This window comes from Etheostoma cragini, chromosome 7, assembly GCF_013103735.1.
Source record: "Etheostoma cragini isolate CJK2018 chromosome 7, CSU_Ecrag_1.0, whole genome shotgun sequence".
Lineage (NCBI taxonomy): Eukaryota > Metazoa > Chordata > Actinopteri > Perciformes > Percidae > Etheostoma > Etheostoma cragini.
Window position 1 is genome coordinate 11307772 of NC_048413.1, and position 23688 is coordinate 11331459.

The 23688-nt window shown below is 39.6% G+C and overlaps 1 protein-coding gene and 1 long non-coding RNA gene across 2 annotated transcripts in view; one reads left to right on the top strand and one right to left on the bottom strand.

The window, feature by feature from the left end:
- Nucleotides 1-23688, top strand: part of LOC117947508 — a 1113976-nt gene that overhangs the window by 162636 nt on the left and 927652 nt on the right. The gene's annotated exons all lie outside the window — the stretch shown is intronic.
- pcbp4 (poly(rC) binding protein 4) overlaps nt 1-23688 on the bottom strand; it is a 30920-nt gene that overhangs the window by 6697 nt on the left and 535 nt on the right. The window contains exons 2-9 of the mRNA XM_034876447.1: nt 11345-11534; nt 11151-11174; nt 9315-9347; nt 7458-7574; nt 4102-4233; nt 2423-2551; nt 1098-1172; nt 172-243 (exon numbers count right to left, since the gene is read on the bottom strand). Coding sequence (XP_034732338.1) covers nt 172-243; nt 1098-1172; nt 2423-2551; nt 4102-4233; nt 7458-7574; nt 9315-9347; nt 11151-11174; nt 11345-11452 — 690 coding nt within the window. The 5' untranslated portion in view covers nt 11453-11534. The remainder of the gene's footprint in view (nt 1-171; nt 244-1097; nt 1173-2422; nt 2552-4101; nt 4234-7457; nt 7575-9314; nt 9348-11150; nt 11175-11344; nt 11535-23688) is intronic.

Below are 23688 nucleotides of genomic sequence, written 5' to 3' on the forward strand. Positions count from 1 at the left end.
TGCCAGATGATGGACTGTGTGGACATACCACACAACCCTCAGATCCTCACAGCCCCTGAAACTCATTCCTACTCTCCGATGCGAAAACCAGCTTTTGGAGAGATCTTTATATATTACAGTCAAAATAATTAATATCAATCACAGAACTAACATTAATGGATCTTTAGTTACCTGCTGGAGGTCCAGGCCCCCTTGAGTGACGGAGTACAGAGGGTGGGGTGCAAATTCTGATGCCTCATACACCTACAAACACACAAGAGAAGCACAAAAGGAAAATGTGTAGCTTGTTACTGAAATAGCTTCACGTTGAAGGCAAGATTTAATTTTGCAATGGAAGTGATTTTCAGTGAATGTAAATGTGTCCATGGTGAATTTAATGTGAAAATAATGAATACAAAACTTCCAATTTCATTTTTTCCCCTGCTGTTTCACCAGAGATCAAATTTGGTCTGAGATGAGCTCTCGAGGCTGCATTTCTGACACTTTAACACACCTAACAGGCTTATAGGCCATGACTCATCCGCAGACCCTTTCCCATTCCACTTAATTTTCTCCTCTGACAAATTATATAAATGTCCCTTAGCTCTGTGCTGCCTTCATTACGGCATCTCCCAGTGACCAGGATCTCACCCCGGGTTTAATTTGATAGCTTGTTATGGGTAATATCAAAAACACAAATCCATTCCAGAAATTGACCAAGGTTTGAGGCAGCACAAACACTACCAGAACTGCTGACAGCTATGCAGAATATCTGACTGCTGCTGCAGCCAGGGGAGACGGCAGGTCTCCAGTCTCGCTGGCTAATCTTGTGAATTTGCTCCATGGGAGGGTGGCTATCTGTCCCTTCTCAAACAGCAGCCTGTATACCACTCAACCTCACCCTCATACACAAAAACCCAATCCAATCCCCAGTCTTGTTTACCCAGAGTGAGCCAAGAACTTCAATGTAAGATCGGGTTATTGTTAATACCTTCTCCAAATATTCACCAATGACCATTTGTAGTTTCATGTAAGTTAGGGAGGTGAGCATGCCAGCCACAAATTCTGTGCTAGCATGTTATAGATAAGCTACCCAACGTGTGTGGTAAATTTCTCACCTGGTTCCCAGCGATGAGGAGGGCAGCGGGTGAGGGACTGGGTCGGTAGGGGATGGTGGCACCCTTCGGGGGAGACTAAGAAGTCAAAATCAAGACAAGGGGTCAGAGGTTGTAATAAATATTTATTATAAATATCATGGACATTAACACACTCTCACATCTACTCTGAAATGACCTCAGCACTTCTGTTGAGTGAGGCACTAAGTGCAAATGGTGTGTAACTCGGTGGTACATGTACAATAATATACAGTATATACAATACATACAATAACAATAAATTAAAAACTAAACAGCGACGACACTGACATTATTCCCTTCCTTGTTTCCCGTATGATAATATTAGTCATTCATTGAATTATTGAGGCAGTGTGGGGAGAGTTCTTTGTTCTTAATAGCTCTGAGCTTTAGTTTGCATCGGAGCTGCTGGCTCCGCAGTGGATTGCCCTCTGGATAATTCAAGCATCCACTGACATGGAGACATTTGAAGATAAAAACGCCAATGAGAAAAGGAGATTATACAGTGTACATGACACGTGTATCTTATCTAGTAACTGCAATGTTGGCAATACTGTTTTTGGTTTTAAAATGTAGAGCATCTTTTCTGCGGAAGAAGTCACAGCGATTTCTTTGTATAACTTTGCATAATTTAAATCGTGAAGCCAAAAAGCAAGAAGCCGCTGGTACAGAATCCTAATGAAACTTGCAAGCCTTTGAAGAAAGCCCTGGAAAACTGGATCAAACTAGCAATTAGTCAGTGAGGTCCAGCTGCAATGCTAAAACAAAAAGGACTTGTGCACGTCCATGAACACACAGGGAGAAACTGTGCTTGGGGTTGTTTTTCTCTTATCTCTTCGATTTTCTCAAGAGAGCTGTTGTCTAAAGATGGGAAGATTTAGCTGCAGGCCAGTTTGTTTTCTGTTAGCATCTTAGGGTCCTCTTCAACAATACTGAGCTCTGGCCTGAAAGCTGCACCTTTTGACTCTATCCCATTGTCTCAGCCGGAAGATTAAAGCATAAAAGGTCAAAACAATAAAGAAAAAAATGTACTTCCTTGTTATTTCCTACATTAAATGAGGATACTTTTACAGAATCTGTGTTCGGCAGTCGACTTCTATGCAATTACGCAGCATTACGTAACACAGAAGACTACTATAGCCTCCTAAAAATGCATGTCTGCTGCAATGGAATAAACAATCACTTCCTACTGGTGAAAACATGCATGTCAACAACGGTCATTTCCTTCACGTAGCTGCAGCAGCAGAACTCTCACAATGTCAGCTTGGTGTGGGTATGTGTAGTAAAGAGAGGAATTGTACGCTTCCTACCTCCAGGATTACTGTGCAGATGAGCTTGACACACTGGATTACAGACTCCTGATTCCCAGATATCGTCACCCCTCGCTCAGTAGAGTTGGGCAACAAATCCCCTGCCACCTGTATCTGAGCTCCAGTGCTCTGCAAATGATTGAGGGTTTTAAAAAAAGATTAGTTTCATTCCGGAGATAAGACATGCCGTTATTATTCTGTCATTGCTCCTTTCCGTGCCTGCCTGCTGGCTTTGCTAACCTTATATTTTTCCAACTATACTGACGAAAGACCAACTGCGCTGTAGCGCCAAGTCCTGTCAGGTTAGAGATAAATGAAAAGTCACCCATGGTCAACAAATGAAATGTAATATTGTGGCTGATATATTCCTAATATATCATGTATGCTGGCATAAAAGGACTGTTTTTAAAGATGCATCTACATTTGCTTATGTCTCTGTCAAACTGCAGGGTTTTTGGAGGGGATTATCTAACTATACACACATTACAAAATGCTTCTGTAAGTGAGCATGTGTACTATGGCAACCAAACAACACAAGTCCGTAACTGAAACAAATTTGGGTTATGAACATGACAAGAAAATCCGTCTAACCACAGAAAATTGACTAGATGCCATTGCCGGGCGAGTGAAGGTAAAGGCTAAAATGAGAGAGAGAGACTATTTGTAGATCGGTACAGAGCTAAAGTTAAAGTGTCAATCGTCTCTGGCAACAGATCTGATATGTTTAATCCTAATGTTTCAACTGGGCATAATGTAGTCAGGAGTTTTTCCCCTTTCAAAGTTGCCACTGCTGAGTCATACTGTTTGTTGTGTTCAGTGATCTATCCGTACTGCGTTGTCTTACTAATTTCCTGCCTTCAATCCAATTTTAGTGTGGTGCCAACCTATTGTAAATGCAGATACCACCACTTTGGTCCAGATGGAAATATCTCAACAACAATACTGTACAGACATTTATATTCCTCGGAGGATAAATTGTAAGAACTTATTGATGACCCCGGGACTTTCCATCTTGTTGGAAGTTGTCCAACACTTTGGTTTGTGATTGAATACCTAAAACTAACAACATTTCCATTAGCCATTAGATGTACTTTTGTGTTTGCTGCTAATTAGCAAATCTTAGCATGCTTACCAGATAAACTGAGATGGTGAACCTGGTAAACATGACACCTGCTAACCATCAGCATCTTAGCTTTGTCATTGTGAGCATGTTAGCATTCTCAAAGCACAGCTGTGTCAAAGTATCCTCACAGAGCTGCTAGCATGGCTGTAGAATCTCAGTCTTGTTATTCACGGCCTAATAGTGCGCCTTTTGTAGGTTATATACAGTATGTCACTCGTTTGTAGCTTTAATGCAATTTGTATGTTATGATCTATTATTTATGCTTTTTTTTTACCATTTTGTCTGTAGATAAATATGATCACCATCTTATATTAATATATTTAAACTGTAAAGCAGTAAAAATATATGCAAGCAGCAGGACTTAGGCTTACTGTATAGACTTACTGTAAAAACAACAACTGCACAATTGTGGAAAAGGAACTACATATCCCTTCCAGATGCAGTTTATTTTCCCTCATCTCCAGAAGCAGATTTGTTCTGTTCATATTTCAGTGTTTGTCCAGCCTGTGCAGCAAAGATGGAGAGGATGGAGTAGATTTGTGTTTGGGCTGCTCACCTCTCTGATCTCCTTTATCTTGGCCCCTCCCTTTCCAATGAGAGAGCCACACTGGCTGGCAGGGATGACCAGCCGCAGGGTGACTGGAGGCTTGGAGCTAATGGTGCCGTTGGCCACCAGCGCAGTCAGGTCCTGGAGGGAGATGTGGAGAAAGAAAAAATGTGGTGAGAGTCAGCAGAGAGAGAGAGAGAGAGAGAGAGAGAGAGAGAGAGAGAGAGAGAGAGAGTCTCAAAGGGAGTGGAAATGGAGGGAGAATTAGGACAATTAGGATTTGAATCCAGCTCATTTTAGTGGTCAATTTACGATTCACATTAATCCACTTTCCACCTCAAAATCCCAAACTATGAAGAGAAAGGCAGGTGCTACAGTCATTATTGGGATGAACAAGTCACAAAGCAGCCAAGCTCAATATCTACTGCATCAACATGCATTAGAACATTAGAAAAAAAGCGCATAGAATCCATACAGGAATTGTCAGGTGGAGCTATGACCAATGCAGTCTCTACACATAATAGACCTATGTGTGTTTCACTATGTGCTGGGAGACCACAGGCTGGCCAACAATGGAAGAGGTCAGTCCAGTCCTGTGTGGGATCTGAAAAGGCTGTTTAATCCTTCATATGAACTGCTGAATTCTCCATGAAAGGGGGCAACATTAAATGCAGCACAGGTGGTGTACAAATCGTTCTTTGAGATGTTCACTCTGCTGTATAAAACTGAGCCAGACCTTGTCCACTTCCTAATGCAAGCACACTCAACCTTCTCAGCTTGGGAATTCTTTACACAGATCGTCTGTAAAGAACTGATTGAGAGCACATGATGTGAAAAAAATATTAAATGGAACTGCCACGAGATGAGGTCCAATTTAAAGGAATAGTTTGACATTGTGGGATAGTTCTTTGTTTGTTTTCTTGCTGAGAGATTGATGAGAATATTGATGTGTTAAATATGAAATACCAGTCAGAAGCCAGTTAGCTTAGCTTATTATTAAGACTGCAAATACCTCTGTCCCATGCTAAGAAAATCTGCCTACCTCTTAAGTTTTCTAATTAAGACATTATATCTTGTTTGTTTATTCTGCACAGAAATATGTATTTGAATAACAGAAATGAGAGTGGTATCAATCTCCTCATCTAACTCTTCAAAAGAAAGCTATGAAGCAGATTTCCCAAAATTCAGAACTTTTCCTTTAAACTGCCAGGAAGGCTGTACATATACTAAGAGGAAATCTCTTGGGAAAATTAAATGAAAAATCCTTTAAGTGCCTAAAGTTTGATACGGTTGGTATGGTTATAGTCCAATTTTACATAATTTTTAAAGGTATACTGTACAACAAAATGTAATCATTTAACTCACTTATTTAACATCAAACCCACATTGGATAAAGTTAAAATGAATATCAACATCAATATATAAAATATCAACAAATAATATCTGAACATAGTAACAGCCAATGAAAGAAGGGGTGTAGAATACGTCTGTATTCATCTTATGTATTTAGATCAAGAGCCTCACTGATACGAGGAGTGTGTTTACAGTGCAGGTAGCAAACATCCTGTGTATGCTCTCCTTTGGGTGGAGATTAAGCTTTTAATTGATGAACACTGTGTCTCTGTGAACCTTTGAAATGTAAATATGCTGTGCTGTCTTTTTTTCCCATCAATGTTCAACCCACAACAAAATGTGTGACAGAATGCAGAGCATGCTGCATGTTTTTAACGGTTTGTTTGCGATAAAATTAGCAAAGTTTGGCTTAAGAGGGGGCAGTGTGTGGATGTGAAACCTCTTAGAGATTTTCAGCATGATGATAACTGTATAATGTTAATGAAGTGAACTTAATATTTGAAAAGCATATTCGATGTGGCTGTTGTGCCTCTCTGCTCCGTGTCTATTTTTAGTGAGGCAGATCAGCCTCTCTGACGTCTTGTCTCATTAAAAGAGGGGCACACAGCTCGTCTGTACAATGACAAGATTCTGGGTGTCATTTTCTTGATTTGATCTAAAAATATGAGCCACATCTTAACAACTGTGAACAATCCCATACTTCCCTGTGACATGCTGGAAAAAAAAAAACTCTCAAAGCAGCGGGTTACACAAGCACTGCTCAAACAAAGAGTTGCAGGGCTTTCATCCCCAAAGCATATTGTGTTGCGTGTGGGATACAGACTCCAACAAAGATTATTAAGAAAGATTATACGGCTTTCATGCATGCTGTGACTTGACACCTGGGAACAAAATACATGTATGATACTGTAGTGTAATGCATTTTGTGGTATTACAGCACTTCTTTCAGGTAATCAGATCACTTAATTTGCATTAAGCTATATTTTTGTACATATGTGGGAGAAGATGGGGAAAACTTCATCCATAAAAAACACAGACAGAAACATACACAACTCAACACACAACAGTGATCAACAGCCAAATAAAAGAACTAAGTGTGCCTGTGTAATGGTAACAGAAACAGAGGCCAAGTCTAATACTCAGTGGCCAAAAAGCAGATTATTCCCCTTTGTTTTTAATTAAATGTGTCACACATACAATAACTCAACTATGGTGGAAGCGGCATGTAGTGGGTCAGCAACATGTTGCCATGGAAACTCAAGAGTCTTAGAGTTGAAAAGAGGTGAAAGATCTTTAATGAATACTCCTGCACTGTGCTCCCAGCCAGTGTATTTACTGAAGACTGTAGACCTGAGTGGGGAGCACCTGTTTCCTTGCCATTGTCTGGTGTGATGCTAAATCTCCATTCCATCATATTAATTAGTGCGGTGATCGACAGTCACCATGGGGAGAGGAACCTGTCATCTAAGGCTCATTAGTAGACGGTGAGAAGGTAAACAAATCCTTCTCATAACAAATACAAATCAGCATCATTCGCACTTTTTACAAGTGGACTGAACATGTGTTGCCCAGTAAAAGGCATTTATATGTCAAGGCCCAGCAAATACCTTACAGAACATAAATCACATTCCACAAGTCAAAAATGAGTTTACAACATCAGTTAAATCCACTTATCCTAAATTTTCCTCTTCGGTGTAATCATATCTGAAAGTGCTATGAAACACAGCTAAACTCTTTCCTTCCATCACTTCAGTTTGGAATGTAATCGATAGCGATAAAAGCACATTAGTGGTAATGTTGCTTAGGAAATGAATTCTTGTAATGATGTGGTGAAATGGCTTCTTGCACTTTCTTTGTTATTTTGGATCCACAAAGAATTTGACATCTTCCAAAAGCTTGCTACATACATTATCTGATTGCACCCTGAGTGGAATTAGGGTTCATGGGACAAGACGAGCTGATTTCACTTGTATGTTATGCCAATGAATGGCATGCATTACAGTTACAGTTACCTCTTCCAGTTTGTATGTGATCATGGTGAAAGCTCTGAAGACACAGTCTGTGGAGCCTGTGATGGTGATGATCCTCTCTGGACAGGAGCCCTCTGAGATGTTGACCCGAGCACTGCTCTGTGGGGACAGAGGACATTAGGTCAGTTAATGGTCAACATTAACGGAATTGTTTGACATTCTGCAAAATAAGCTTATTTGCCTTCTTGCCGAGAGTTAAATGATAAGATTGCTACCACTCTCATCATGTCTGTTTGATGAATATGAAGCTGTTGAACACATGAACAACAAATGACACATGATGAATAAATGTTAATATTGGTCGTTTGAATATCTGTGTTGATGTATGGAAACAGGTGGAAACAGCTTGCCTGTTCTCTGTCCAACAGCAGCATAATCCTCCAACTAACACCTCTAAAGCTCACTAATGAACACTATATATTAGGTTTAATCTTTACACAAACCAAAGTGTAAAAACAATAGGGTTCCCAGCCCCCTTTGGCTTGGAGCCCTAAAAACGACAATTAGTGTTTTCTTCTGTGATTATTTGTCTGTCTATATCTTGGCTTTGAGCAGTAATTTCCTGAAGGGGCTGGTAGATGGATTTTTTCCACTTTCGATAGAGCCAGGCTAGCTCTTTAAGATAACAGGCTACTCACTGTATCTTCATGTTTACCATTACAGGCAGTATTGATCTTTTTATCTTACTCTTGGCAAGAAAGCAAACAAGTGCATTTCTCAAAATGTGAAACCTTTTCGTTAATTTTCTTGTGGATTCGTTTCAAACTGTGAAGTGTTCAAAGTGGCCAAAGACATACTGAAAAGTACAGCACACCAACGGGAAGGAGAGTCAAGTGACACAAGGTAAAGGAGGTATGACTGAAAGCCATAGAGCACATCTCTGACAATGTAATAGAATTTCTAATAGGGGCATTGCCCTTCGATGACAAATCTCCTCTCCTCCTTTCCTTCCATTTTGTGTCCTTGAATTGAAGTCGAACGAGCTGAGACAGGACAATGCTCTGAGCTCTGGGACATCTTTTCCAGTCCCTCCAGTGAGCCATGCTCCTACTGTGACTGTGATGCATGGGCAGTGGCTGACAAGATGAGGCTCATAAGTAACAAAGGCCCAAACTGGCTGACTAGCTGGATGAGTGGATGGATGACTACCATGGGTGAGTGGTTTATCAAACCGCTCTGCAGGGCTGCATTGTCACATGACCTCACTATTCCTCTGGTTATCCTTCTGCCTCATAAAGTACATAAAACCTTAGCAGCCAGAGAAATAATCAAAAATACTGCCATGGAGTCAGCCTAATTACTTTTTTAATACAAAGAGTTAACCAAGCGGCATTAGTTTGGCTGCACCCTTGAGATTTATAAAGAGGGAATTGACGGGCAGACAGAGAGGAAGGAAGTTGTTTTAAACAGGAAAGAAAGAAAAGGGATTTACTGAGAGAGCAGCTAGAGAAGCAGTAGTGATTGATGAAGAGAGTGGATTTAAATTGAAAAGGTGTTGTTAATGCCCACAAGGCAATTCGGACAATGTACCAGCTCTGTGTGCTTTTCAAACTCAAAGCTCCCAAACAGGCAGAAAGAACTGAGCTTTGTTATTAATACATACGACTTGCCAGAAAGCATGGGCGGCATTAGAGGCCGTCTGAGATTGAATTATGTTTTCTCTTGAGATGAACCTACTGAGCTTTTGGTCAAAGACAGAGACCACAGAAAAGATGTGGTCGGTTCAAGTCTTAGCGTAAGAAAAAAGGAACAAAGTGGGCTTATTTCGGCTCCTGTATGGCATAATGCCACAGCTAGGAAAACATGCATAATCTAGAGCACAGCTCTAAATCACAGTACCTCTTCTCGTATTCGTTTCACAGTCTCTCCTTTCTGGAAAAAAAGAAGATGAAGGACAACTTTAAACAGAATCAAATGTTCTTTGTGCAAAACATCAGTGTCCTCGACCTCTAAGTGAGAGTGGCTTTTTCAAACCATGAAAGCCTGATTGGAATTTAACCGAACAAATTTCAGTAGAGTCACAATGGGCAATGCATCGCAGCCTAGTCCCCTGCACTGCTGTCTCAAAACGAAATGTATTACATCCGTGCGTCTGAAGGAGGCATACATATGCTGTAATGTAACGGCTATATAAGCAGGAAATATGAAGACCTCCTGCTAGGGACAAGAACATTTTGTCAGACCCTTGTGTCATGCTGCAGCATATCCTCTGCTGGTTTTGAGATTGTTTCTTCTCCTTTCCCCCATTTCCTTTTGGCTTAAATTCCGTAATAGCAGTATCAAAAACTGTAACATCTCACACTGGGCTACACTGTTATTTATATAATATTCCAGGACAACTTATCAACGTGTATGTTGTGCATTATGATTCTGGTCTCGGTCTTCCACTGATGAGAAAGAGATGAGAGGTTTGCTTAATAGATAGAGTGGCAAGTTATTAGTCCAAGTGCTGCAGATCGAGTGCCTCGCTCTCTTGAGTTTCACAGTATGTGCCAAGCTCCTCTCTCTTTCTCTATTTTTGTTTAGATATCTGATTTCTGCAATACATTGCAGGATCCATTGCGACATTTTTCTTCCATCATTCTTTATTTTCTGTGTGAAGTTATTTTTTTCTTTTGTCCTTGTTCTGTCTTCAATTGATGTCTTTAGGTGTTGTATTACAGGGCATGATAGCTGGAGCAGCCAGGCCCTTCCTTACAGACACTTAAAGTACCCACAAGGGGCCAACAGTAATATATCTTTGGAGCTCAGTATCAACAGGAGGCTTGCAGTCAATGCACTAATCTTTATTTTGATGGATTACTGGGTTGCATGATGGGTAGTGGGGGTGGTGGCGAGGTCTTAAGAGGGTTGGTTTGGGGCAATTACATTTAGGATGGGGCTATTCAAAATTACAATTGTTTGTTAGAGCAGGACTTCTCCACTGGTCTCACTCTGTGAGCCACATCTTCCCACGGACATTAAGTCACAACCCACTTTTAGAGAATTCAAATCAAGCAAATTTTATTTTTCAAAAACAGCCTTTGAAAACACAAATCTTTTTTAAAAACATTAATACACATATTTACATGTGCAAAGTGCATTTCAGAGCACATTAATAATAAACTGAGGATAAACTGCATGGACCAAAACGACTTAAATAAATTAAATATCAGAACTGCACAAAATAAGTAAGGCAGCAAAATATCTTGCCTCCGAACATCAAAGTGAACATTGATCAAATGATGGTTACCATGGCTACGGCGCTAGACTGATTCATGTCCGTCAAAAATATTTTTGTTCAAAATAAAAGGCCGAGTCCAAAATCTGATGCATATTAAATGTTATTTATCTATTCAGCTTTCCTCACCCACCCAGAACTGGTCCGCGACCCACTTTTGGGACCCACTAGAATAACTGTGTTAGAGGGCTTTGTGCTCTGTGTTGATTTCAAGACGGAATCAAGAAGGAGAGTGAAATTATTCCAAAAAGGCTTATTATGAATCCACATAAAAAGCATAATTTCGGTATTTGGCTTAAGACAATGGAACATAATAATTTAAATCTATTCATAAGATTTGACAGAGCATTTCAAAACATCAACTTCCTCTGATAAAGGAATACCATTCTTTTTTTTATGATTAATTATTTATCAAATACGCAGTATTTTGTGTAGTAGTAATAACAATTTCTCACCTTGCCTATGATGCTGCCAACCTCCTATAATACAAGGAAATAAATGTAATTACATACACAGGATACAATTTTAAAAAGCAAAACAAATTATATATATTATATAAATATATATTTTGTTATTAATTCTATGAATTTCTGGTGTATAATTTATGAGGCGCTCCTTCATAAACAATGTTTGAGCAGGGGGATTGTACCTTTCCATGCATGAGCAGGCGTAGTGTGAGGGTCACTCCCAAGCCCCCGTCTGCAAAGTCCTGCTCACAATTCATAGTGATGTGGGAGTGGCACGCAGGGAGACGCATGAACAAGGCTCGTTCGCTGGTCACACAGTCAAAGGAAGGCCAGCGCTCGTTCTCTGGCTCTCCAAGGTCCTTCAGTGCCGCTCTGAGAGAGAGAAGAGCATGACTAAAGTTAAAATACTAAATTGTTTGTCATTTCAAAAGCATTTCCTTCTAACCAAAGAAATAAGAAAATCAATTCAAACAAACATGCATTCACGCTAACACAAACACACACACACACACACTGATGCAGATGGCCAATTGAAAGAAAACCTCCATTTAGTTTCATTTAGAGGGAATGTCACAAAAGCAGTTTTTTATCTTATTCGCTTGATATGCAGCACTGATGCAGTGTAGTGGTGTACATAGCATATACCTATGGCTCATGTGCGTATGCTGTGTGCACGCAGACAAGAAATTCACTGTCATCATTCACTGAACATTATGTGCCACTATTAAACTAATGGCCGTGTTCTAGATCATTTCTCTGAAACTATGTGCTAATACTGTGTCTTACTGCATTGTTGACTGAATGATTATTCACGGAGATCAAAGACATTCAAATGAACAGAGGACAAATCAAAGCCGAAATGAAATACATTTTTGTCATCAACCGCCTGAAAGAACTTTGAAACCCAGTATCTTAGTGAGGAACTTCTTCATTAGTTTGAGTCGATGTGATATTGATGGGTATTCATAACACAGTCATAATGAAGCCCATTGTGTGTACAGGATATTGACCAGAAGTCCCAGCAGTGTCAGCGATGTTGCATCTCATCGGAGCTTTGGGATCCTAACAGACTGTGGGTGGCCATTGATGTCTAATACACAATCTGTGTGTCTTCATTAACTGAGAAGCAGTTTCTCTCACTGCATGTTGAGTGATTGGTGAAATTGGACGCCAAACAAAATAAAAATTAAATCACCTCCTTTAAGCCAAGCTTGGCACCCATTTCCTGCAAAGTTATTCAAATTCAATTCAAAACAGTTTTCATTAAACTAAAAACGTGTGGATTTTCTTTAAGGACCTGGTTTCAAAGTCTCTCAGACTAAAAAAAAATGACTTATGGGCAGACTTTATATGCAAAACTTAAATGAGTAGCATCTGCAATGTTCCCAGAAGGGGGGTGTGGCAGTGGCTACTTGTTAATAATGTGACATACGGTCAATGTGTGAGTCACCTGGCTGCTCAGTCTCAGCATGATGTATAATGAGTTCAGGTAATCATTCATGTTTCCTCTTGATTTATATTTGCTTACATTTGTCAGCATGGACAGGGGAAGTAGTTATATTTGTAGGTAGTTTATGTGACGCATAAATATAGCAACACTATTTGTGTGATGAGCAGAACTTAAATGGATGGTTTTCTTATATTTCCAGAGAATGTGACAAATACCTACACATGCTCTCATTTAGGGCTGCCACTAACAAGTATTTCCTTTATTGATTAATCAGCCAGTGGATTATTTAACTTGACTACGTCAAAAAATTATCATCACAGTATACCATGGTGGATGTTTCAAATGTCTTGTTTTGTCCCAACAACAGTCTAAATTTGGTTTAATGACACAAAAATCTAAGAAAAGCAGGACATTTCTCCAAAGAGAAACTGGATCCAGAGAATCTTTGTCATTTTTTACTTGAACAAGGTGCCGGTATACTCCATCATCAGAAGTGCTTGTTGAAGGGTCAAATAGCGGAAACCCCCTCCCACCGCACATTTCTGATGTCACGGAACAGGTGTCCAACCAAGTTTGTTAGGTTAGCCAAACTTATTTAAAAGAAAATAAGACAAAGAGAGACTACAGCCATGCTAGCACCTCTTTGAGGCTGTTTTTTGGCACAATGGTGCTTTTAGGAGAAAAATGCTAACGCCAGAATGCTAACATGCTCTCAATGGCAATGCTAGCATGTTGACGTTTGCAGGTACAGTATTTGGGTATCGTCAAAGTCATTTGAATACATCATCTGGAAACCATAGATGTCTGAACAAATTTTTGTACACATCTATCTGGTGAATGTTTGAGATGTTTCACTAGATAAATGAAAACTCTGAGCTGCTGATAGCACTGGATGAAAAGTTAGGGGATCACTATCTGGCAGCAACATTTTTGTTCCAAAACCCATGGCAACCCATTCAATTGCTGTTGAGATATTTTACTAAAGAAAACCATCAATCTCAGGGACGCACTAGAGAAAAAGTCAATGGAACACAATAGTTGTTGCTTTACAGAATTATCTGGGAAGCATGAAGGTCTGTACCAAATGTTGTGCCAATGGATCAAGTAAATGTTGAGATGTTTCAGACTCGACCAAAGCGGCGGACTGGAAAAGTGACTGACATTGTAATCTCTAGAACCATTCCACGTGCGTAGCTAAAAATTACTTTAATAGTTATTGAATTATCAACGTGGTTGTTGATTTATTTCTGTTGATTGACTAATTTATTATTCAACTCATCATGTCAGCTCTGCTTCAAAACTACATGTATAATAAAAAGCATTTGGTTTTAATGATGCGTTTAAGATATTTAAGCTATCAGAGGAATCCTTTATCACCATGGATCATGTTAACACACATATTCAGTGACAAACGCTCTTCTTCTTTTTCACTCATCACGGCCACTTGTCTTGTCTTGTTTGTCTGCCAAGTGCATTCCAACCAGCCTACAGAGTCACTGTGTATCAACCCACTGCTGCAATCCTCCTGACGCCGCCTGGCATATGTTTGTCTTTTCTAAATCTGCATGCTGTCTGTAGATTTGGTAAGCTATGTGAAGAGATCATGTTTAATAAATGGGTGTTATTTTAGATGAGGTCCAATTCCGTAGAGACGTGTTGTAGGCAGGTTTATTGCTTTTGCTTAGTGCACAAGGCCATCCCTGCTTCGCTGATTTATTCATGCAATGGATGCTTGCAAAGACACATTATAATGCTCACACACATCCTTCTTAAGATCCTACAGAGCTTGACTGTCTGTGTGGCATTTAAATTCCTCTCTATGGCCTCAGCGCAGTCTGACATGCCAGTCTGTCAAAATGTGGTGGTAAGTGGAGCAAAGTGTCGTTTCCTGTTTAGATTGCACCAAATAAAAACTTTTTTTGAGAGAGATGCTCGTTGGATTGACTTACAAAACTATCAGTTAGAAACTCATCTCCATGCAATTTCCATTAATATCAAACAAAGCCCAGGGGTGTGACTGGAGATAAATAAATTAAACATTTTGCCTAATGTTACAAATATACCGTAAGGCCAAGCAAAAAAGCATGATGCCTTTAATCTTGATCGATGCATCCTGAACATGTGTTATCGTAGAGCACATTTGTGCAACCCGTGGGCTAACTTCATTATGTCTAGGCACTGAATGGCATGGCTGAAATGTTAGCATTTTATTGCATTAGGAGCTAATAGTTGGAAGGATCATTTTGTGCTGCTCTGTGGGTTGATAACAAGGCATGTGCTCTGTGTCTGTGTGAGGGCGGTGAGTCTCTGAACTACTCATTTCCAGAATCCCAAGCAGCAGCGTTCCAGAATGAACACAGCCCCTCTGTTCTAAATTAGACCTGGTAACTCAGAACAGGGAATTAGCAAAGTGCAGACTGCAGTGCCAGGCTGCCAAAATACAGTCAGAACAGGAGAAAGAAGCAGCGAGCACATCCAGTGTTCTGCTCCTCTGTCATGACTGTGTCTTACTGAATCCAGTATGCAGGAGCTTCTTGTTATGAGTCACTGCTTCTTTATTAAGCATAACTTTGAGACCAAATGACTGTCACAAAAACAAATGCACCTAAACTTAAACAATAATAAAGGAGAACTACGGTTTATGGCAATTTGGGTCTTGTATTGTTGGCCATCATTTCTATTCAGTTACGATGAGACTACTCTCTCAAAGCCTTTTGTGGCAAGAAGCAGCCAGGTGTTAAACAAGCACCAGTTAAGCCAAATTATCTAAACTACTTTATTTGGAGGAAACACCAAAAGTGAGAACATGCTAAATGCTTTTTTTCTGAACAATGCACACTAGACCTCTATCCCTTATTCCAAATAGTCAAAACATAGTAGTAATATAGTATGTTCATGCATTGTAGTACTCCAGGGACTAATTAGTGCTGAAAATAAAGCTATTTGACGATAAAAAGAAAACATTTTTTGACAATTGACAAATAATTGTTTCAGTATTTTTTCAATACATTTTCTGTATTAACACAGAATATCTTTACAATAAAAAATATATTTACATTTTGGACTATTGGTCCAAAAACATGACATTTGAAGACATTATCATGGAATCTGGGAAACTGGGATATGCATTTTTTAACAACTTTGTACGTTTCATGGACTAAACTCTATCGATGACTTGGGAATCTATTATTATAATATAAATACAAGTTTAGCATAGCCCACCCGTAATACAATATTAAGAAAATACATTATACAATTATTGTATAACTTCTGTGATATTGGAACATATTTAATAAACATGATAAACAATTTACCAGATATAAATATGTACTTAACTGGCTCTTTTAAGTACAGTGCTATAATTACAGATAGGAATCATGCAAAAATAAGACCCACTTTATTACCGAAATTTGTAATAAACCCGGAAATATCCTTTTAAGATATTGAGATGTGTTTTCGTTGGTCTTATTTCCATGAAGCACACATCAAAGATGTCACGGATGAAAGCAAACAGCGTACATCCCTTGACAGCCGTCAGCGATATATATTTTTTTATTTTTGCCATGTTTTCAGGAGCATCCACCCCAGAGAGTCTATCGAGATGAAAAGGATGTTGTTCAACCCGCTTGTCTAGAGGACTGGACACCTGTTCTGAGGCAACCATGTCCCTCACACAACTGGTAAACAGACGGCTCTGGGCCGGGCTTAGAAGAAATGAAAAAAGAATGAGGACATGCCTGGTCTCCATGGTGAAAGATAGAAACATGGGTTCCGCTCTGCATATGGTACATACAGGGGGTCGGGGGTATCGAGTGTCTGCATGATAAATACACAGAGGCGGAGAGGATAAGGTGTCCACCGGGTGGGCACATATAGAGCAGTAAGTGAGAGGGTGTCAACGTGTGTACACGCGCATGGCAAGGGCAAGAGGTGAGAGACCATTCACACATACAGAGACGGCCACATTCGCAAGTCTATGGGCACCTAAACAAACCATACACAAACCCACGTACAGCTGCTGGGATGAAAGAAGGCAACAATTCTCACATACTACAAACACGCAGACGCAGAAATCGCCCTGTTGAAATACAAAGGCAAACAGGCTTTGATCTGCCGAGAAGTTCCACAAGAGCACTTTTTTTCTGCAGCTATCTGTCATGAGCAAACTTAAAGTATTGCCATGTTTGAGTCCATGGAATGATCACATACAGTACAAGAGAAAAGGACTCTATAGGCTCCTCTTCACTAGTGGTCAGCCGGGCTGAGTCGTCGCCTTCAAACTTAAATGAGATCCTCAGAGAACAAACACATGTGGACACATCCATGCACGAAAGCACAATAGTACACACACAAACACAACAACAAGCCCTTTGGAGTTTCTGTCTATAAACAGTGGAAATTATTGGACTAACACAGCTAACATCTGCACATTTAACCCTTGTGTTGTCTTCACTTTCGGGACCCTCTCGTATCCCTCGGGTCAAATTGACCCGTGACTTGTATTGGGTTTTAAAAACAATTCTGAAATTTAAAAAAAATGTCACAATCTATTAAAAAGATTGTCTTTATCTCAATTTTAAACCATTGAGATAACACACAGTAGTAAGGCAATGCAATCAGCCTCTACTAGAATACAATTAAAAATGGAAGCGTGATTCTTTTTTTGTCATAAGGTTATAATTCATGTTAAAAATCCACAATGTGATCATTCTTATCTTGGAAAAAACATAAGTGGTCATTTCCAGAATAATTTTTTGAATTCAGGAATACATGTTTATCACAGAAAATAAGGTAAGGCCATTATTTTTCAGGTAGAAAAACTGTACTACCATTTTTCTTCTTGTAAAAATTTGAAATGGGTCAATTTGACCTGAATACCACAAAGGGTTAAACGAGTCTGAATTCTTATATTTCAGCCTAGTTACGACTTTTTACAAAGGCTTCTTGATGAAATGAACTCAACATGCATGTGTTTGAAATATTCGTAGAGGAGCTGCATGTTTGGTTTAGCTTTAACATAGCATCACAGCTAATAAGTTACGCTGGGATTTATCAGTAATATTGCTTTATGAGTCGAGCTGCGTGGTTATTTTAACACAGCTGAAGGAAGATTGTATATGCAACCTAAAACGCTAGTGCAAATAAAGTACTATTTAAAATAAAAGTTCTGTTTGGTACAAGGGAATATATGACATGTTTTTTTCCCAACTAAACCCTACCTACTTTAAAAGAAAAGAGACAGGCAGAGAGGGCTTTAGTTGTGAAAGAGGAGAGGCTTGAAATTAAACAGCAGTGTTTCATCTCTTAGCGTGTCTGTCTTAGCTCTGTCAGATATAATGGGAGGGGTCATCCCTCGGGGCAGAGGGGACTGTCCTCTCCTATCAGCCCCTGGCTTCATCTGGTGTTAAAGCACGATGGGGGTGGCTGCGGTGCGAGTCGCCTGTCAACCACAGGGCCCCAAAGAGGGTTATCAGACTCTTGGGCTTGGCTTCCCTGCAGCAGGGAGGAGGCCACCAGCCACTTTCACTGCAGCCACTTCACCGAAATATTTATAATAAGATTACATGATAAGATTACCTTAAAGCAGCGTGTTTTTATTCCATAATTTTGGGCGTTTTAACGAGTGAAGGAAACTAAAAGATTTCCTGCAGATTACATAAACAAATCCATTGAAAAGTTGCAATGAAGTTTCTAATTCAAAGTGCTGGGATATAATTACTAATGTAGGACTTTCTAAGCATCTGCCAGAACTGTGTGGGATTTCTGGCTGACATTAAGAACTTGGAGCACCATGCAGTTAGTTATTAAACAAGACTCTTATTTATAACAAACGACCGTAATATCTCCCTCATTCCCCGAACATATTTTTGACTATATCAGACCTAAAAAATCACTTATCTATAAACAAAAGTAGATTATGTATCTTCATCATAACAAATGCAAATCCACTTTCTGCAATGTGATGAGAGCTCAGGAGCCAAAAATGATTGACGTCAGAAACAGTTGCATTTTTCAAAGACTGTCATTTTTCAAAGTGGCGCAAATCCTTACTTTTAGGGCTTTTTCTTGTCAAAGCGACTTAGGATCATGTCAATCTGGCTACAGAATAATGCTGGCTAATGAACAGCAATGTAAGTGACACTCCATTATGGCAGTCTACCCAAAGCAATCAGATTCTGTGACTGTCAGGATGGAGCAGTATTTAGTTAGTCCTGGCTCAATGGTTATTAATAAGTGTATACCCTTGAAAGAACATGGCCACTATGTGAGAAACATTCATTGATCAAGTGCTGTTTCACAAAGGATCCCATCTCCTCATTAGGTAAACCCGAGTTCCTTCCTCTTTCTCATTATTGCCAGCAGGGATGAGAACAACACAAACATACAGATAATGAACCTTACATGGCCGTGTTTCTGGGCTGTCAATTGTTATCTCCCAAGTGGCTGCTGGTTCCAGACACACAGTGACACTTTCTGAGGCTTTATTTACACTTGCTTCAGTGAGCATGGGGACAGTGTGGCCCAGGCCCACACAGTACACTGCACACTTGTCATTTGACTCTCCTTATCTCAGTTTAGGGCTAATGCTGACTTTTGTTATCAATTCATCTGCTGATTATTTTTTCTTGATTAATCGTTAAATGTGTAAACTATCAGAAAATATTAATAATGAGTCTTAGTTTTGGTCTTCAAATTCCTTGTTTAATCCGACAATCGGTCCAAACACCAAAACTATTCAAATTACTATAAGATATGACAACTCATCACATTTAAGAGGGAAAAAACCGAGAGATGTACGTATTTTTCGCTTGAAATATGACAGAAACAAATAAGTGTGGCAGATAATTTTGTGCCGATCTGTTTTTTTATGTATTATACAGTATGATACAGTAAATTTCGTAGAAGCTCTGCCTAGTTTTGTATGTCATGTGCTGCAGTGCTATTTTCATTTGATTATACAGTTTGACTTCTCCAGAGTGTTTATGCCTCTGGACCCCACACTGGAATTTTCTGGTCATTTGCCTTGCCTTGACTTACAATGGCATACTTCTTATTATTAAAGCGCTTCTGTTAGGACCATATATCATTCTGAATGGGGTTGCTTGGCATGGTGGAGAATACACTTTGGCAGGGTATTAACTCTAGCTTTTATCCCATCCCTCTTGCTGGATGAAGGTCACTCTCTCTATCTACAAAATGACTTTCTCTTCTCTTTCATCCTTGCTTTCCTCCCATCCTCCACACCAGGGCATGAGTCAGAGAATCTGACACCTCAGAGAGAGGAGAGAGAAGAGAGAAGAGAGGAAGGAGACAAATTGAGAAAGAAGGGGGGAGAGATGGGGACAGTTGGAGGCACCAGAAACGAGTTGATCGATATTTTAGAGAAACAAGAAACCTGAAAACATGTGGACCAGCCCTGCATGAATCCTATGATGGGCAAGACACTGTATTAAAACTGTATTGTATGTACACTGTATTAAAACCATCAATTAAATTAATCAAAGCACAGTTAGTGCAGGAGCCCTTCATGGTGGCGTACAGTTTGGCTGCAAAGAGTATTTACAGCATCAAGCAAGCATCAGCAAGGTCCAATATGTAGGAATTTCTCCCATGTAGCATTGAGATCACATATCGCAATCAACTCTCTTGCACCACACAGTTCCAAGAATGTATCACAGATAGCCTTCACGCTTCAAAAAGACAATCTTTTGCTCATTTCAATATCCTTTTTCTTTTTCTGGGCGAACAAGAAGACTCCTGTTCCTGAAATTTGGATTTTGAATACATATTGTCCACCGTGTTTCCGTCTACAAACTAGCCTGGGCTGGGAAGCGACGATACTCATTAGTAGATTAGCAGCAACTGTGAGTTTATTTTGTGACAGCGAAAACGCAAAAGGCGGATCAGTATATCCTGTATGTCCCTTACCGGCTAATGTATTTCAAAATGGCGCAGGAATATGGAGGGTCTACCCCAGTTCATGAAAATGGAGATGTAAAATGTCAAGCCAATAGGAGTACTTGGAACTGATGGTGGTGGTAAATATTCAGGAAAAATGCCAATACCACACTGATTTTGATAGTGAAGAAACTAAACACGTTATACACTGGACCTTTAAGTTAGCCGAGTTGCCAGTGTGTTATTTGGTATACAACAGTACCAGTGCATGTTGAGCTGAAACTACATATTGCATAAGCTGCTCAACAAACCAAGCACAAACCCAAAAATAGTGCAGTCGCTGTTAAATATTTCAGGCACTCGGCAGCTGAAGAGGGGGATAAAAGACTTCTCTCCTTGGTTGCAATACAAAACACACACACACACACACAAACACACACACACACACACACACACACACACACACACACACACACACACACACACACACACTGATGCAGATGGCCAATTGAAAAAAAAACCTCCATTTAGTTTCATGTAGAGGGATTACTGTCCCAAAAGCAGTCTTTTAGGTTATTCACTTAACATACAGCACTGAGTGGTGTACTTGGCATATACCTATCAGTATTTCTTGAGTCGAATTAAAGAGGGCATGAAAGCTACTCTTTGAGGGTAACTTCTGAACTAAATAAATTACGCTCATGAGACTCTTCGCAAGACACAACAAGAGAGTCATGGGGCCTGCTGAGTCAATCTTTGGAGCTCAGCACAGAGCTATCTTTTCATAACAGGGACAGCCTGTGGCTCTGTCAAACACTGGGTCAGTCTTAAGAACAGCAGCGAGGGTCACATTCTGCTTCAGAAGAAAGACTCTCTTCATAAGCAGAACAAGAAGATCCAAAACAAACCAAGCTACACTATTTGCATGGACACATCACAAATATGCATATGATATAGTTTCAATCCTTTCTTGTAAAACACAGCCTACTTCATGGTAAAACATAACAATAATGAACTAATATCTATTTCATTCGACAAAGCTGGAAAAGAGGGAGCTGAGCCTCAAGAGTCTATAGTTATTAGATAGTGACAAGCACAGGTTAATTGCTCAAATGCAGGTTAATTGCTACAGGGGATTTGTCTCAGATATTAGAGAGGAAATTAATTTTGTATCACAACAACGCTCCTGTGACAACAACATCTAAATTAACTGAGTGAAGAGGATCATACTGACTTGCCTCGTAAAACATACGAGTACGAGTCCAAAAGCACTATAATTGACTACATTTTACACTTTACATGTTTTGAGTCGACATTGTGTCGATTTAGAAGAGGAAACAATGTAGGACTAATTTGATATTGACATGTATGTTAAGTAATCAGGATATAAAATGTTGTTAAAGACTAAATTATCTGGAAAGCTCTTCCTGTACTCTCCTCGTCCGTAAAAGGTGATTAAATATCCATAATCTCACTCTCTGCAGAACTGTTTAATAGAGCAAAGCTGCTGCACAGGACTGCATTTACTTGATGACTTCCAAACTAAAACTAAGCATTGTGCCCTCGCCCCCCATCCAGTCTGCAAGAACAGCATCTTAGTAGATGAGAGGGATTATTGGCAGTTCCCAGACGTTGAAGCAGCATGTGTAAGGTCTGGCTTCTGTTATTTATGAAGCCTCTTGGCCCCAGCCCTCACTCTGCAACAGAGATGCAGGTGGGGTTTCATTATTGAAGATGCTCTTCCACTTCTTATTAGATCTCTGACTCTCAAAGTGCATTAAGGAATTGCATTTGGACAGAGAGTCAGCATTTACATGATGGTCTGTCTTTGTGCCCCCTGGAGTTGTGTGCCTCTCACATAAGCCAATTTGTATGTAATTGTATGTATTTCCTTTTCAGGTATAAATAGTTTATTTGCACTCAAGCAGACATCACACACAGAATTCTACTTGTTATTGATCTCTGTTTTGGGCTTTGGGAGACACATCTGAATCTCCTACTTCTTCAGTAAAAAAGTCATGTTATGCATTACACATCAATTAATTCTTCCACAAACAGTTAGTGATGTGCAATTCTCCAATGTGTCTTATTTATCTTCGCCTTTGTTTGAGTGCTGCACATGCAAAATTCATGAGCACCCCTAGGCAGAAAGGAACATGATTTCCTGAATCAATCAGCTGGTCCACTATCAGCTGCTTTTTCTTTTCGCTTTTTTTTTGTTGCAGTGAGGAGTCTAAAGATTATCCGTCTCCTGAATTTCACATGGGCATAAAGTGGATAAATGTAGGCCACACAATGCAAAACATATGAGTGTTACTAAAACTGGAAGTAGAAACAGCCATGCCATCATACCAAAACATCAATAATAATCTGTATAGAAACCTTGAGTATTGACAGCCTGTTTTTACCCTCTTTGCTAAATTAAAATAATCTTTCAAATGACTAGAGTTACTGTCTATAAACAGTGGAAGGTATTGGACTGACACAACTGCACATTTAAAAGAGTCTAAATATTTATAATTCAGCATAATTACGACTTTATACAATGTGAATGTCTGGCAAACAAAATATTTGGAGACTGTACAGATTAATCAACATGCCTGTAAAATATTGTATTTGTATAATAAACGGAACCTTTGCCATGTCACTCTATTGGTAGAATAAAGTAAAACATGTCCAGCCAAATAGCATCTGGACTGAGTTTTTCATTTGGGTCAGCTTAACAAGACAGTTGTTCTATAATGGAAGACTAATGCAATTAGGCATCTTGGTGAATAATGTTGCTGTCACACACACTCGCTGCCTCAGCACCAGCAATGATCTCTGTGTTCAGGACTAGCCTGGCGAAACGGGGTCCACTTTCTATTATCATGAAACAGTCAACACACAAGGGACCAATTGTCTCCTCAGTCTTACTGTGTCCCCTGCTCATCCGGTGACTTTGGGCCATATGCTGGATTTAACACTCACTTTATGGCTTTAGTTGCTACAGCGAATGCATCTAGCTGCTTACCCTACATACGTGACAACATTGGAGACTTGTTTATGTGATTTAAATTGGCTAAATCTAGCTTTAATTCGGTGATGGTTCATTAAGAAATAAAAGCATGCCTCTCTGTTTGGTGTAATTCAAGCCACACTGAAAAGGATAGCGATCATCGATTAAGAATGTTTTTG